This window comes from Corvus brachyrhynchos, unplaced genomic scaffold, assembly GCF_000691975.1.
Source record: "Corvus brachyrhynchos isolate BGI_N302 unplaced genomic scaffold, ASM69197v1 scaffold216, whole genome shotgun sequence".
NCBI classification, from domain to species: Eukaryota; Metazoa; Chordata; class Aves; order Passeriformes; family Corvidae; genus Corvus; species Corvus brachyrhynchos.
In genome coordinates, this window is record NW_008238443.1 from 430,924 (window position 1) to 445,978 (window position 15,055).

The window sequence follows — 15,055 nt, forward strand, 5'->3', positions numbered from 1 at the left end:
CCAACATGTTGGTTTCTAAAATATTGAACATGGACAAGGAAATCTACATGCTGACTACTGGTAATCAACATTTTCATACTGGGCATGCAAATACCTAGGTGAAGTTCCTGCAAGAAAAAGGGACTGGGCAGACAAAACAGGTCTTAGGATTCCAACTGCACACAGCTCTAAAAGTCAAAAAGGAAGATTTTTTATGCGATTCATTCGTTTATTGCTTTCTGCTACCCATTCTCATTTTTGTTGTATTCTCCCTTCTCTTTTTTCTGTCATCAGGCCTAGATTCCTTTTCTTTCACACCAGATTGCATCACTTTATTACAAAGAATATTAGGATAAGTGTTTTCCTATGAGGATACTCAAAAACTAAGCAGGTTGCCCGTAAGACAATTGGAAAACTCTGGACAAGGCCCAAAGGAATTTCACCCAGCTGCTGCTGTTCTGAGCCACGTTATGCCTAGAGACCTGCAGAGAACCTTTCCCACCTAAATCATTCTATGGGTCTGTGACCTTTCTTTTTAGCTCAAAGGAGTAAAAACTTGGGTTTATTACTCACTTGGTTGACCCTGGCTGCCTTTCTTCATTCAGATCACATCTAGTTTGAGTTTTTTCCAAGTCCCAAACTGCTTTACTCCTTTCTACACAAAGAGTTTTCAATAAGAATTAAAAAGCCTGAAACTCAACATGTTAAACCAACCCTGGTATTTATTCACACGATACTAGCACTGTATAAACCACCTCTCTTCCCACAATTTGATCAGTTTGAGAGTTTCAGTATGTTCCCCACCACTGTAACAGAGCTGAACTGATTTTTGCTTTGGCTGGTTTAAATAAGATCATAAAGATCACTGAGGACTGCTGACCTAGTTAGCAGCAAGTCAAATATTAGCACAACTATAAAACTAATAAAAGTACAATCTGCTATCCAATCTATTTGAAAAGTTAATTCATTCCCTATAACTGGAATCTTATATTTCTAATAAGAAACTAGACTACATTTATGCAGAGCATGTACAGATTTTTTTTGCTATAATTTTATAAAAAGTGCAGTGTTAGTTTGAGACTAGCACTTTGAGGAAATCAAATGGAAATGCAATCAGTAGTTCCACTGTGAAAAAGTACCACAAACTATTTTTAAGCCTCTCTAACCTCATTTTCTCCATGAAGCATGCAAAACTCACAAAGAGTTTTGAGAAACCGAGTAGTCTCTTTAGTGTAAACTAAATAAAGGTGGTATTAATGCAATAATGTTGTACATCTGCACATAATGATCACACACTACATTTCTGTGCTTTAGTAAAATATGTAACAAGTATTGATACAGGATTAGTATTATTATTAGAGCTCCTGCCAGGTATGCCAAGTCCAAACTCCAGAAGTTGCGACGAACAATAGATTATTGATTTTGGGGACAGACATGCAGCATTTAATAGGTGGGAGAAGGAAACACAGGAATAAGTTGACCATTATATGACCAAGTGTAGCTATCCTTCAAGTTATAGAATTCACTTTACTGAAGTCATGATAAAACTGACAGCAACTCCAGCAATAACTGCATAATTATTTCCAAGTTGCTTTAATCTTAGTGCAGCATATTTTTTGTAGGCCTCATAAATAATTACTCTAGAATCATAGAAAGTTAATAATGCCCTAGAACTATGAAAAGTTAACAAATTATTCAAATGCATTTTAAACCCATTCTGTTACATGGTTTCTTCCATTCATCTGCACCTGTGTTTAGGCTATAAAGGAAATGATAACAGAAAGAAGTGCATAGCAGGTTTTGGAGAATGTTTTAATCTTTTGGGCTCTTTGCACTGACCCTCTGCAATTAAGCAGAATCTCTGCTGGTAGAGATCACAGCCAGCTATGGGACTCTAAGGATGTGTAGTCTGATGAAGATCTTAATCCCAGTGGGTGCTGTAAACACGTCACTCAAAAGTAAGAGTTACACACCATTATGAACAACCATTTGATTTCTTGAGCTGTGAAACAACTCTTTAAAAATCGACTATGTTCTCAGTAAGATATTGATCAACCATGCACCTAACAACCATTTCTAAAAATCTATCTGCAACAGAAATCTTGACCTTAAATCTGTTTCAAGATGCAGATGCATCTTAACTCATGATTCTTTAACTTAAAACTGGAGTTTACCAGGAAGACCTAACATAATTTATCATTGTGAATTTATAGAGATATCCTAAATCTTAACCTTGCCTGAACTTCTGAATCAGAAATAATATTTTAGGCATGGAATCAAGCTGAAAGATAATCCATGAAGACTCATGAACCCAAAAATGGAGGGTCAATCTGTCATCACTGTTGTAAGCACACAACCATTATGAGTAATAATTTCATATATGTCAAGACCTGAGTGTCCCTTTAGCATCATGTGCACAAGATGCAACAACTCTCAAAGCATCAATTCCTACTGCCTCCCGCATTTCCTGCGAACACCTCTGTATTGATCCATTTCATACAGTCTCTCCGACAGCTCCACTGAGCTGCTGCCACAGTTGTGACAAAATACATGACACGTGCAAACCCTCCTGCGTAAAAAACATGTGACCTGACTTTAGGAACAGGATCTGCAAACTACTTGCACTATATCCGACACCTCACAGAAATTCCTGGTGAAATACATCAGTGGAGGAAACATATTCGAGAAGAATTGTTTATTGCGAAAATGCTGGGATGCGGGAATGGACTCAGAAGAAGCATCAGATGTCCCTTCAGAAGGCCTCAGGATTCTCTTACTTTTTTTTTTTTTTTACATCTATTACAGAATAGATCATGAAACCTGAGGTGCACTGGCCTAAAGAGTTAGAAATACAGAAACATAAAGTATAATTTCTCCAGAAAGATATGTTTTTTTTTTTTTTGTTGCCACATTCTGCTGCATTCATAATAGATTTATTTATTTCATGATACTGGCAACTGCATTATCCATTTGTGCTTTAGAGAGAGAAGATCTAACAATTTAGAAGCTATTTGCTACCCACCTAAAGGCACCCAAATGTTGCCAGAAGCTTGGAGCTCTGGGTTGATGCCGTACCTTAAGTTTGTACAGGATGCACAAGACTCGGCAGACCGATTCCTAAACCTGTCATTAAAACTCAGTTGGAATTTCTAGAGAGCAGAAAATGTCAATATTCTTTCAAAGCTAAACCACTGAAACACTTTTTGCCATATGGCTGATGTTAATGACTTCGCCCTTGAAACACTGCTAAAACAAACCCCTCCCTTTCAATGTCTGGAGTGGCTGGTCAGGAAACAGGAATCAAGTCCTGATGAAACTGGACACGATGCTTAAAAAGACCTATTCCACTTTTAAAAATTCTCCTGATGTCAAAGCCAATGTCAAAAAGTTGGGATGGATTTGATATTTCAAATTATGCTTTAAGCATCTTCCTTTGCTCCTACATTTTCCATGTCTTTCCTACTGATCAGTTCTGGAAAGGCTTGACTGTTGTACTTCAGGTTACTTAGACTGCATTTGTGAGTCCCTATTCATTCCTTTCCACTCTTTTTAGAACTTCATGTAACTTATGCAAATGCAGGGATATTCCTACAGACGAAAACGAAACAAAACAAAAAGTTTATTCACAGATGCACACCAGAAGAAATGGTGCAACTATCACAGAGCAGTCAATAAATTGATAGGTGCACTGCACTTCATTGATCTCCAAATTTTCTTGTATCTGAGCAAATAAATAGCTCAACATTGTGTGCTTGGGAAAGAAAACATGAAAATCCCTTAGGTTTTTGAAGTAGTCAAACGAACAAAAATTAACACATTAAGGGCTCTACAGCAATATCCATGCAACAAAAACCTAAGTATACTTCTGAAAAGAAAGGAGGGAAAAATTGGGCAGTAATTTTGACGAGTAGTATCACTCTGCTACCACAGGGAGATAGCTGCCCATGTTACATGTTGTGTCCTGTGTATTCTCACTGGACATTGCTATCTGTTATTGCTATCTATTTCAAGCCTAGTTAAAGCTGCTCAGTCATTACTGGAAATACCTTCCAGCTTAGAAGGCTTCAGATATGACCTGCAGACTTCTGCACATACAGAACACCTGCATGAACAGTGCCTGGTTCGTGACCCATTTTCCCAAAGCTTTAAACAAACTTTCGAATTACTAGTTTGTCCAGAAAAAATCTACTAAAGCTATGGGGGTTTTTTTTAACTAACAAATGGGAAAAATGCATTTCTTCTTCAGAACCAAAGCAAATCCAATCTCCCTAACAGATGAGTAATAAAAAAACCCCCGCACAATTCCTTCTCTCAGAAATCTGATTAACAGACCAACATGTTATAAAATACAGTAGTTCTCTAAAGTGTTGGCTAGTTTCAAGGCACAGTGTAAAAAGGTAAAGCAATATGTTCACAGCATTTTGCTCTATTACCAAATGCATTTTTTTAATTAAAGACAAAGAACTTTTGGTACCTTTAATCCTGTCCTTGAAAAGTCTACCAGATTCATTGGTGGAAACCCTAAGATGTTATTCAGGTTGTCAAATGGATTATTTGCAATAGGAAATTTCCAGGATAAAGGGAAGGATGAAAAAAGTGCTTCACGCATCTGCAAGCAGGAATACAATCCTTCTTTCATTTATGTTTTAAAGAAAAATTCAGTAAAGCACCTAATCTCTCATGGCAGCCCCTTAATGTTAATTTTAAGAGGTCCTCAAGAAGCTAAGGAGAATCAAATAGTAATCAGATTTATTTCACAGTGCCTATTTTGGCCAAGAGTTTTCTGTGCTCTCCGCCTAATTGTGAAGCACTTAGAAGGATTTTTTTATAGTCAGGTAATATGAAAGCTACTTAGCAATCCAACAAAACTAATCCAATGTTCAAGAGACACCTATTCACTGAGATCAAGCCAATTTTACAATATGGAGCTATCCAGTCACCTGGAACAAAGGAGGTATGTGGAGGACAGACAAAGAAAGCAAATGCTGAGGAACGACTGGCAAATGGGGAACATAAAGAGATTTTTAGAAAGAGCAACAAGGATAAACAGATAGATATATGCTGAGTGAATAAAATTAGAAACAATGAATCCCAAGGAACAGAAGTGACCGAAGCACAGGGATTATGCAGAAACATCACCCTGCTACAAGAGGAGCCCCTCTGAATTTGCACAGCATCTGTCAGCACCAATTCTCGCAGCTGGCCTAAGTGGGGATCTAATGACAGAGAGTTTATACAACACCAGCACATGACATGTCCCTCGGGGCACTTTGTCCTCACAGCATCCCAGGGGAGCAGCACAGCACAGCTAAGCATGGCATGGATGGAGAAGGAAGGACCAGAGCACTGAGCGCTGCTACTGTTCGGAAGTTAGTTCACCTTGCGATGCTTTTCCAGTCAAAGGTTATGTTATATTCTGACTGGATTTTTTTTCCATTCTCCAGGAGAGCTGAACCTTGACAAAAACATTGTATTTTGAATATCCAAAATTGCAATCTTATGTCTCTATGTCCTTTATGCAGCAATGATATCATTAAAGCTCTAATGCAACCAGAAAGCTTTTATTATGAGAGAAGTGACTCTTTTTTTTTTTTTTAAATAAACAAATAAAAAGTTACTTCCCATACAATCAATGCCCCTTACAAATGTAACTTTGAGGACTACAGCTCACGTAAGAGGTCATTTCACACTCCTCAAATACTGCTCAAAATTAGAGGGCACCAGCCAAGTGTGCAAAACTTTTTGAGTTTTCAGACACCTAACCAAAAAATTATAATAAAAGAAGTGTCACACATGTAATGAATGTTCTAAATTCACTGATATTTCATAGCTCCCTAAGGCCTGCTGTGATGCTGATGACAAACAGAAGTTCAAGAGGCACTTGTCTTACTTACACAAATGATTTCAGTATTGCAGAAATTCCCCTGCTACTTGGTAGTTCAGCTGTTGGCTTGACTACATGAAGTACTGACAGGAAAATGTATGTAGGCAAGGAAAAAAGAATGCTTTCCTTCAGTGCTTCTTTAAGTTGAAACTTTTTTTAAAATTACATTTGAACTAATATTTGAAGATGATTCAATCTGTCCAGACAGTAAATAGCAAAAAATAAAGGAAAACGTACCCCACGGTAGAAACAGAAATCCTGTGTGGTTATAGCATACCTACAGTTCAAATCCAAATTTGTACCAGAATAGATGTAGGACTAGAGCTTTTTATTTTTCAGATTTTTTTATTTTATTCATTTGGGGGAAGGGAGAAGATCTTTTCCTTATAAAATCCTCAGCCCTCTGCAATGTTCTATATATCAGGTTGTCAAGAACAAACAGTTTCCACTCTGCCTGCAAAAGTTTTCCTGGGGACAGAATAATGGATTTAGTGTGAAAAAGTGGGATCATCAGATTTTAGAATTTAAAGATGTCCAATGTTTTAAGTTTTAATGGTGTTACATATCTGAGTCTGCCCCTACTACCTTGTCAGGGTCAGGATTACAATAATCCACAATGAAGCATATATATCAGTCATATATCAAAGTCTTTTGGTATTCAGTAACTCTTTGATCAATTTAAGACAATGGAATTAAATCTGGTTCCAGAAAATTTTAGTGTCTTCACGTGCAAAGACTCACCTCAGAATGTGCCCAACTCCTTGAAGAGTAACTGCGTTTGAAAAGAACTCCTCAGACAACTCACCCTGAAACAACTCAAGCCCTCAGGCCAGGACTTGCAGTGTGAGGATAAGGAAAAAGGAAGTAGAAAATGCCTCATCAGCAGAAATTCCAGACCAAATTTCTCCTTTTGTTGCCTAGAGAGCCATTACTGTTGTTGAGGGTTTTATTTGCAGGGAGAAAAGGATACTGCTTCTTCAAAAACCACCATTCAAACAGACACAATGGCTCTAAAGTTGCTCCCATGCCTTCCCCCTGAAGTCTTGTGAAGTTGTGGGGATGCTGTTTACTCACAGTATGAAACTTTCCTTCCAACATCTATTTGCTAAATGCAATTATCACATCGCCTCGCACTTCCTGTCACCAATGATAAGCGTCAAATAGGCTGCAAAAGCAAGGACAACACTGACCTACCAAATTCAAGTCCATACTGGACTCTCTCCTACATCCCCCCAGCTTGAGTTTTCTCCTAGAAAGCTGGCCCCCAAAATTAGACGAACAAAGAGAGGGCAAGAGCTGAGAGCACGGAAACCAGTGCTGGATGAAGACCTCAGGGCAGCTCACCAGTCCCAGAGGAAGAGAGCTGGCATTTGCCAGGCATTGCACTTCTCCCACTTCTATCCCTGCGCAGACCTCAGGGAGATTAGCTGTTCTGACAATTTATTCCTCACCTGCAGAAAACTGGCTGTACTTTCATGCACAAAACAGGTCTGCCAATTGTGACTGTACCTTTCCTCACCCTCAGCCAGCACACACTCAGATGCTCTATGGAAGGATGACACAGCACTCCTTGAATCAAACCTTGCAAAGTGCGATAGCAGAACAATGGAACAGCTGTGCTGAAGCGTTGTTACAGATGTTTTTGACACTGCTCTGTCACACACATGCCAGCATGTGAGGAGGGGGGAGACGCTCCACAAAGAGCTTTAGCAAACAAAGGTCACCATAACTGAAAAAGGCAGAACATGTGAGAATTTTCCTCCTGTCATCCCAGGTGCTGCTTCTCCTACTTTTTCTCATGCTTGTCTACCATCGATGAGACCCCTTTAGTGATCAGTGCTGGCCATCAACAAATCCTCACACAGGCTGCTGTGCACTATTGGCATTTGCTGGGATAGATCCAGGGCATATCAAAAGCAGCTCTACAGCCCTGTCTGCATGCTCTGGGTCCACCACTGATTCCAAGGGCCCTGGAAGCTGTGGGGTAGGGGAGCTTTGCACTATTTAACATCTGTCTAACACAAACCAAGGCTGGGAAAGAGCCTCCTCAAGACTCCTTTCAGGATGCTGTCTGCAAAGGAGGGCAGGGAAAAGGAGAATCTGAGTCTCCTGCTCATGCTAGTTAATTGTTTATGTGTTTAACAAAATGTACTACACCAAATCTTCACAGACATTTGGTGACAAATCACAGACTGTAATGACACCTCTTGTAATATAATAAAGAGTCATCCAGAAAGCTGCCTGCATTATTTGGGACAGGGACTCAGATTTGATAATTTATCTATCTCAAAATTAGTTTAATGATTCCCTGGTTAGCCTTTATATCCACTCATAATGTGACATTGTGTTTCCAGTGAGGGAACGAAAATGTTGATTTAACATTTCTGTCATTTCAGATTAGACATCACATGTTATCTCTTTATTATTAAAACTTTCATATTTTGAACATAAAAAGGAATTTGTAGAGTCAGGCATGGGGTTTAAGTTTCCATAATGAACCATTCATCTTCAGGTCAGGTTCCATAATAACTAGCTGCTATGAGTTAGCTCACTGGGAGGAAAATGAAATGGGGAAAAAATGGAAATTAGAATAACTGCTGAAACTGTGTTATATTTGTACAGACTGAAGCATGATGGTACTTAAAGTGTCCAAACTCCTTGTGACACCTCATTTTTACCTGTGCCACCACAATTTGATGAAGGCACACTGCAGAGGGGGCAGAGCAAACACCTGCTGGCAGGGCATCTGATGTGACAATCAAGTCTCAGCATTATTTCCTTAAGAGCAAATATCTCAAAACTTCTAATCACGGGACAAGACTCCAGTGGGGGAGGCAGCAGGGCACAGGCCTATGATAATTTTTCATGACCATCTCTTTTCCTATCATGATCAGCTAGCCTGGTGCTGCTGGATTGTTTTCCCACGGAAAACCGTTGTCAGAAGAGCAGGCGACATTATTTTCAGCTGTCCTGCTTTTCACAGCAGCAGCAAGGTGTCACACTGCTAATCAATTCTCATGGCTGCTTCAAAGCAACAAAAATAGGGTCTGTCCTAACCCAGGTAATCCAGCACAGGGCTTGGCTGTCTGGGACAGCTCCTCTGAAATAAAAAGCACTTCCTTTAGTCTCAAAAGCACAACAGTGGGAAAACAACACCACCTCCAGTGTGCCTTAAGATTTACAGGGACTTTTCAGATAGAATGGTTACTATCAATCATTTCTGCACTCCCAGCAGGAAATTAGATTTCCTGTTGTTTAATGCTACAATGCTTGACATGAGCCTATGAATCTGCAGTCCCAGTAGTGCTACATTAAAAACCTATATTGTGGACAAAGAGGGGGAGACATACATGTTTTTATCAAATGTAGCAGAGAGAACATCTTTTTAGACACTACCTCTCTGGTTTTGACTGATTTTAATTTAATGTTGTGTTTTAATCAGCAAATCAAGTATGTGAAAGGACAAGGAATATACATATATGGAGCAAAAAATCCTCATGTCAGTCTTGTTTACAGGAGGAACAATTTATGTCACTGTCACAGGCTGCCAGCCAGGCCCATCATTCATTTCGTTAGAGGACTAAAAATCTTCAGAGCTGCTTGTTTAAGCAATAAATTTGAGACAACTTATTTCTGATTGTTTTCATTGGGTGTTTTTTCTGAGCTAATTTCTGCTTTCCCCCATTTTTACCCTTTCTTTCTCTAGCTGTTAGAATAAAGCAGTGGCCCATTGCCTCCATCACAACAACAATTAGTCTTTTGACAGCTCCTAGCACTTCACTTGTGGAAGAGCTCAAGTTGCCTCATAGCTTGGGCCAAAGAGTGAGTGTTCCATCTAAGCTACTTCAGATAGGTGGCTCTGAAGGTGGTTATTCACAGGCAGTTATCTCCTTTTTACCATCTAAATCTGATGGAAGCTTTCATCATCCCTGGAGACACAGAGTTGCTTCCCTTGCCAGGAAAACCGTCCCAGCCTTATAAGCACCAGCTGAACAATCATGGATTTGAATAATGAATGTTGGCCAATCTATGAATGTTAGGCTAAGTAAAAGAACCACAGAGTGCCATTTGTATGGACTAAAATAATAAAATAGTTAAATAATGATTTAAAAACCCACCACACCAGCTGCCCTTAACAAAGACATGGAGCATTAACTGCAGATTCACTGCTAGACAATTCACAGCCCTCGTGCTAGCCAAGCTTCTTCATCACACTTAAAGGTCAGACATGCCTTATCTACATTTTATGTTCCACCTGAACTGAAATCAGAGTTGAGGGTTGTTTTCCAAGCCCGGGAACCGTCAGACTGTGAGATCAAAAATTTCCTTGAATGAGGTTTAGTCCCTGTGCAGCACCAAGATGGAGAGAGGTCTGAGAAAAGATGGGAAGATGAGCAGTCACCTGTTGCTGACCCACACCTGCAGCTACTGCCCATTCCCTGCCAAATAGCACAGGACTAGCCAGAAAACCAGACCGAGAAGTCTCGGGTGCACAGTGTCTCTCCTTGTTCTTGCATGCTTGTACCCAAGATCTGGATAACTCATGCAGGACTTTTCCAGGGGGATCTGATGGCACTAAGTATGAAGATGGATATTTATGTGGTCAAGTAAGAAAGCATCCTTTCCTACAAATAAAATGGCTAACAAATTACTTAATTCCTGCAGGGAAGAGCTGCCTTTTATGTAGGCTTGGCAGGTGAATGCTGCACTCACCTCAACAAAGATGAAGCAGGGGATGATGGAATAACTTCTCTGGGTATTGTTTCCTAAAGCCATTTCTCATCACACTTCTTGGGGAGGCACTGTTCAAAACTTTATATCCTGAAAAAGAAAAGACAGAGGTATTTCAGTATATTTCACTCTTTTGCAAACTCCAGAATGAGGTTCATAACACAGAGCACTGAGCTAATAGACCAAGGACATGGACTAAAAAGAACATCAAGGTCTAACTGTGCACAAAATACCCTGAGAAGGCACTCCCTTTACAATGCAAAAGAAGAGACAGACATAGGTTAAAGATACACCATATACAGATCAAAGGGTGAGAAGGAGTACAACAGTTTTCCTTAAATACAATCCACTCCCAAGCAAAAGATTCTCCCTCAGATCTGTAAAATCACGTTTTCAGCCCACTGACCTGCTTACAGTGTGTTTTAAACCAGGAGATTTTGGTAATTGACTTGTAAACTTGCACTTTAGGAGACATACTGAACAGTACACTGACTGTACACATGATCAAAGTGTTTATCTGTATAAATCTGCTCAAGATGACAGCACATGTTCTGCACAAAAACTCACAGCCCATAACAAGCAAATGCAACAAAAATGCAGTGAAGACCTGGGCCCTTTCTTCAGAGCGTTTCTGTCCTGGTATAAATTCATACATTAATTCACCAAACTACCCACTCAGCATTACTTCGGGCTACTGGCTGTTCTCATTAACACAACCTTATAACACTGTGCTAAGACACTCTTTTTGCACAAAAAGTAAAAAAAACAGAGAAAAGCAGACTGACACAAAGAAATTTTACTAACAGTGTGTGTCTTTTTCTGCATGCATGAGGCAACACATCCAGAAGCTAAGTCTGGTTTAAATGTCTTTACAGGCAGATAGAGAGCAGGAGGAAAGGTGGAGCTGGAAAAGCAGAGTGTAGCCGAGAGCTGCCAGGTGCAGGATTGCACAGAGCATGAGACACAGGAGAGAATCAAAATCCTCTGCTACCAATTTTAACCTGAGCACCAAGCAAGAGCACAGATTTAGGTGGGTCTGGCCTCACTTGCAACACTCACACAGAAACTCTGCCCTGATGACAAGCATCTCTGCGGGTCAGGGCCAGAGAGGAGGAAGGAGGTGGAAGCTGACATTTATTTGCAGACGATGCTTTGCACGGCATCTTCCCGTGACTCTTTGACCTCACTGGCATCTGGGTGGCAATTCAGGCCTTGGCATATGGAGCCTGTGAGGTTCACAAAGGGGTCAGTGCTTTCTCACCAGCTCTCAGCAGGGTTACTGGGAGAAATACCATGATCAGCACAAGTGAGTTCATCTGAGGTCATGATGGAGGGGCTGGATCAGCTGCCAGTGCTTTCCACCTGCACCATGATGCAGGCTCATGTCTCGCCACCTATGAACTACTTAATGTATTCCTTATCTCAGCTCTTCACAGTTTGACCCAGAGCTGCAAAATACACAATGTGTATGATGGATTTGGGCACAGCAGAGCTACCGTGACTCCAATGAGGCCACATTCTGTGTCGAGAATAGCTTCTGAACTGTTAACCATTGAGAAACGCAGTTTCAGATCAAACAAAATAGTCAGGAATGTCATCTGTGACACACCTCAGACATTCCCATCCTACACTGTATCCCATTCTATAATACAAATATCCTCAAAACACCTTGTTTTCCAAACAGAATTCAACTTCACTTAGTAGAAAAAAATGGGGTTTATCTCAGAGGTTAGTGTCATTACTTAAAAAAAGACAAGGTAATCCAGCTCCATTTGGACAGTGGAAAAATAATCAGTAATTCATTTTTAACAACACTTTTAATACCCCCAGATCTTGTGCCATGCACCTCTCCCTGTAACTTGGCAAACACACGGAAACCTGGTGGAATAGCAAGTTAAAGAGTCAGAGCAGCTTACAGAGCATTATTCAATGAAATTTTTCTGTACCCTGGGGATACACTGTCAGAAACTTTGCAAATCCAGTTTTTTTAAATGGCTTAGCACAAGGACTTTAATTCCTCAGCACCTTCATGAATCCTTTGCTGGATTAATGTTAGAAATAACCAGGATTTTCCATAGCACTATGCTGTAACCCCAATCCAAGCCTTCAGTTCCAACTGATAAGCGTTCCTAGCCAAAGCAGAGGGTTGCAAGGCAATCCAAGAATTTAAAACCCCTTAAAACAGATGACTGAAAGCTACTGAACAAACTAGTGAAGAAACTGAGGGTTCATAGTACTCATATGAAATTGCCTGATTTAACACCAGGGGACTCCTGGTGTTACAGATGTGTATCACTGTGCCTGTTCCTTTCCTGTTCCTGTTCCACTGTGCACCACTGTTTTAAAAAACTGCCCTGCCTACGGGAAAGCATTTTACATGTCAGCTTCTCTCCTGTGTGATGACACATTTGTGTCAGGCTCAAGTAGTAAGAGACCAAATAGCTGCCTGATCAGCTAATTCCCAGATTGTGGGAAAACTCTCAGCTATCCAGTGCTTGTCAGAGCTGGTCTTTTCATCAGGTTACTTGACAAAAGAGTAAAGGGAAGCAAAGGCATGATCTTGGTGGGAGCACCATCTTTTGTCTCTCTTCAGCTGGCAATGAGTCCTATAGGGATACTGACAGCAAAACACACATTACAGCAAACTCCAGACACTTCAGCCTGAAAAGCAGCCAGAGATAACCCAGTTTTGCCCAAAGAATCATAATGAGATGTACAAGAAGTTTTTAGTAACACTCTTGGTCCATAATCCATGTTCACATTGAACAAATTTTTGTGCAAAGCCTCTGACCAAAGCAATGGCAAATAAAAGCTATAATATCAGCATCAGCCTTCTCCATTTATTATTTCTATTTTTATCAACTTGACTGAATTGCTAAGGAAATCATGTAAAAGACTGTAAGAGCCTTTTTAGATCCCACTAGCTGTGATCTTTTAAGGCCTCGTACATTAGCACAGCACAAGAGTAGAAATGGTCAAACCTATACTAACTAATTAGGGCCCACTATAGAGGAAATATTAATAATCTGGAGCTCTGGTATTATGAGGTGCTTCCACTCTTAAAACAATATATATAATTCTATAATGCAACATTTATGAATTAATTAAAATTAGTTCTCATCTTGCTCAATTTTCCTCACCTGTGCTTTTTCAGAAAGCCCCTGATCTACAGCATAGGAGGTTATTGTCAGGCATCTCCTGGGAGAACAAGTGGAGACAGAGAATATAAATAAGTGAATTGAAAACTAAATGAAAAGGACAGCAAAGAAAAAGAGAATTCAAGCTGAAGAGATTTTCTTGCTGCAGGGATCCATCCAGGGGAATGGCTTTTAGAATGCCCCATTCAGGTACACTCTAAAGCCTTTTATGTGAGCATGTGGCAGGCAGCAAGAAGGACATATCTAGGACAAACCAGCATTTGCTGAGCCTTTGTAGTGTAAGTTCCTGCAGCAGACATAGTACACACAACTGTTCTGTGTAATCAGTCATCAAAACATTTAATTGGTGGTCTGTTCCTCTGGAGACAGTGGTCAACCCTATGTTTTTTAAGCCATGTCCTGCATAGGCAGGAAGAGAAGATGGACAATCATATATTGCTGCAGTGGACATCTGGGCATCTGTGGAAAATACTCAGATCAACAATCCAGACATGCTAACAGGCCCTGTTCATTGTAGTTTTCAACTGTGTTTCAGTTAATCAGAATCAGTGCATATTTCTTTTGCAGTAGCTCAGAGACCACCAGCCTGAAATCCAGGAGCTGCTGCACAAACCACAGCAGCAGAGAGGAAGCCACTGGCACATGTGGGACACCACCTCACTGCAGAATCCCAAATCTTCTCTGACCAGAGGAGAGAGGAGGGTAGCCACTGGTCATTTGGTACCAGGATGTGATGCAAACACAAAAAAAAATTGATTTCTGTCTCTCAATTTCACAATCTTTTCAGCAGCAGCTAACACTGTTCCAAAATAAGATGTAAATGTTATATTAGATGGAACACCAACTATTTCTGTAACAATGTAAAAGATACATCAGTACTTCCTATTTTTAAATTACTTGAATCTTATTTTAGCAATTTGCAAACCTCTGTTGGCAATTGGCTTCAAATAATAAAGATCTTTAATTAAAATAAGAATTCTGTTTACAAGTAAAAAGATATCACCAAAACCTCTGCACCAGTCCATCAAGGATCAGTTTGCCCAAGTGAAACACAAACTGCATATGTCAAACCTCCATTCAATTAAGGAAACAAATTAAAATTAATGCCGTTGCTAACAATGATTATCCCAGCTTTGGCAAAGAACTGTATCATGATAATCACTATTTATCACACTATCTCTTACAGATCTCACAGTAAAGCAGGGTCCTCTATTTCCTGTGGGGGGAAACAGTTGAAGCAATTTGCCAGGCATCACACAATGACTCAATGTGTAGGCTGAAGAAAGACACATTATTCTCAGAC

At 40.0% G+C, this 15,055-nt stretch overlaps 1 protein-coding gene across 2 annotated transcripts in view; it reads right to left on the reverse strand.

The window, feature by feature from the left end:
- PLPPR1 (phospholipid phosphatase related 1) overlaps window positions 1-15,055 on the reverse strand; it is an 83,550-nt gene that overhangs the window by 49,930 nt on the left and 18,565 nt on the right. Inside the window, exons 1-2 of one of the 2 annotated variants that reach the window (XM_017736649.1) lie at window positions 13,735-13,755; window positions 10,577-10,684 (exon numbers count right to left, since the gene is read on the reverse strand). In XM_017736649.1, coding sequence (XP_017592138.1) covers window positions 10,577-10,639 — 63 coding nt within the window. In that variant the 5' untranslated portion in view covers window positions 10,640-10,684; window positions 13,735-13,755. Of the gene's footprint in view, window positions 1-10,576; window positions 10,685-13,734; window positions 13,756-15,055 lie in introns of those variants that run through there. The other variant, XM_008635553.2, reaches the window with a different exon arrangement.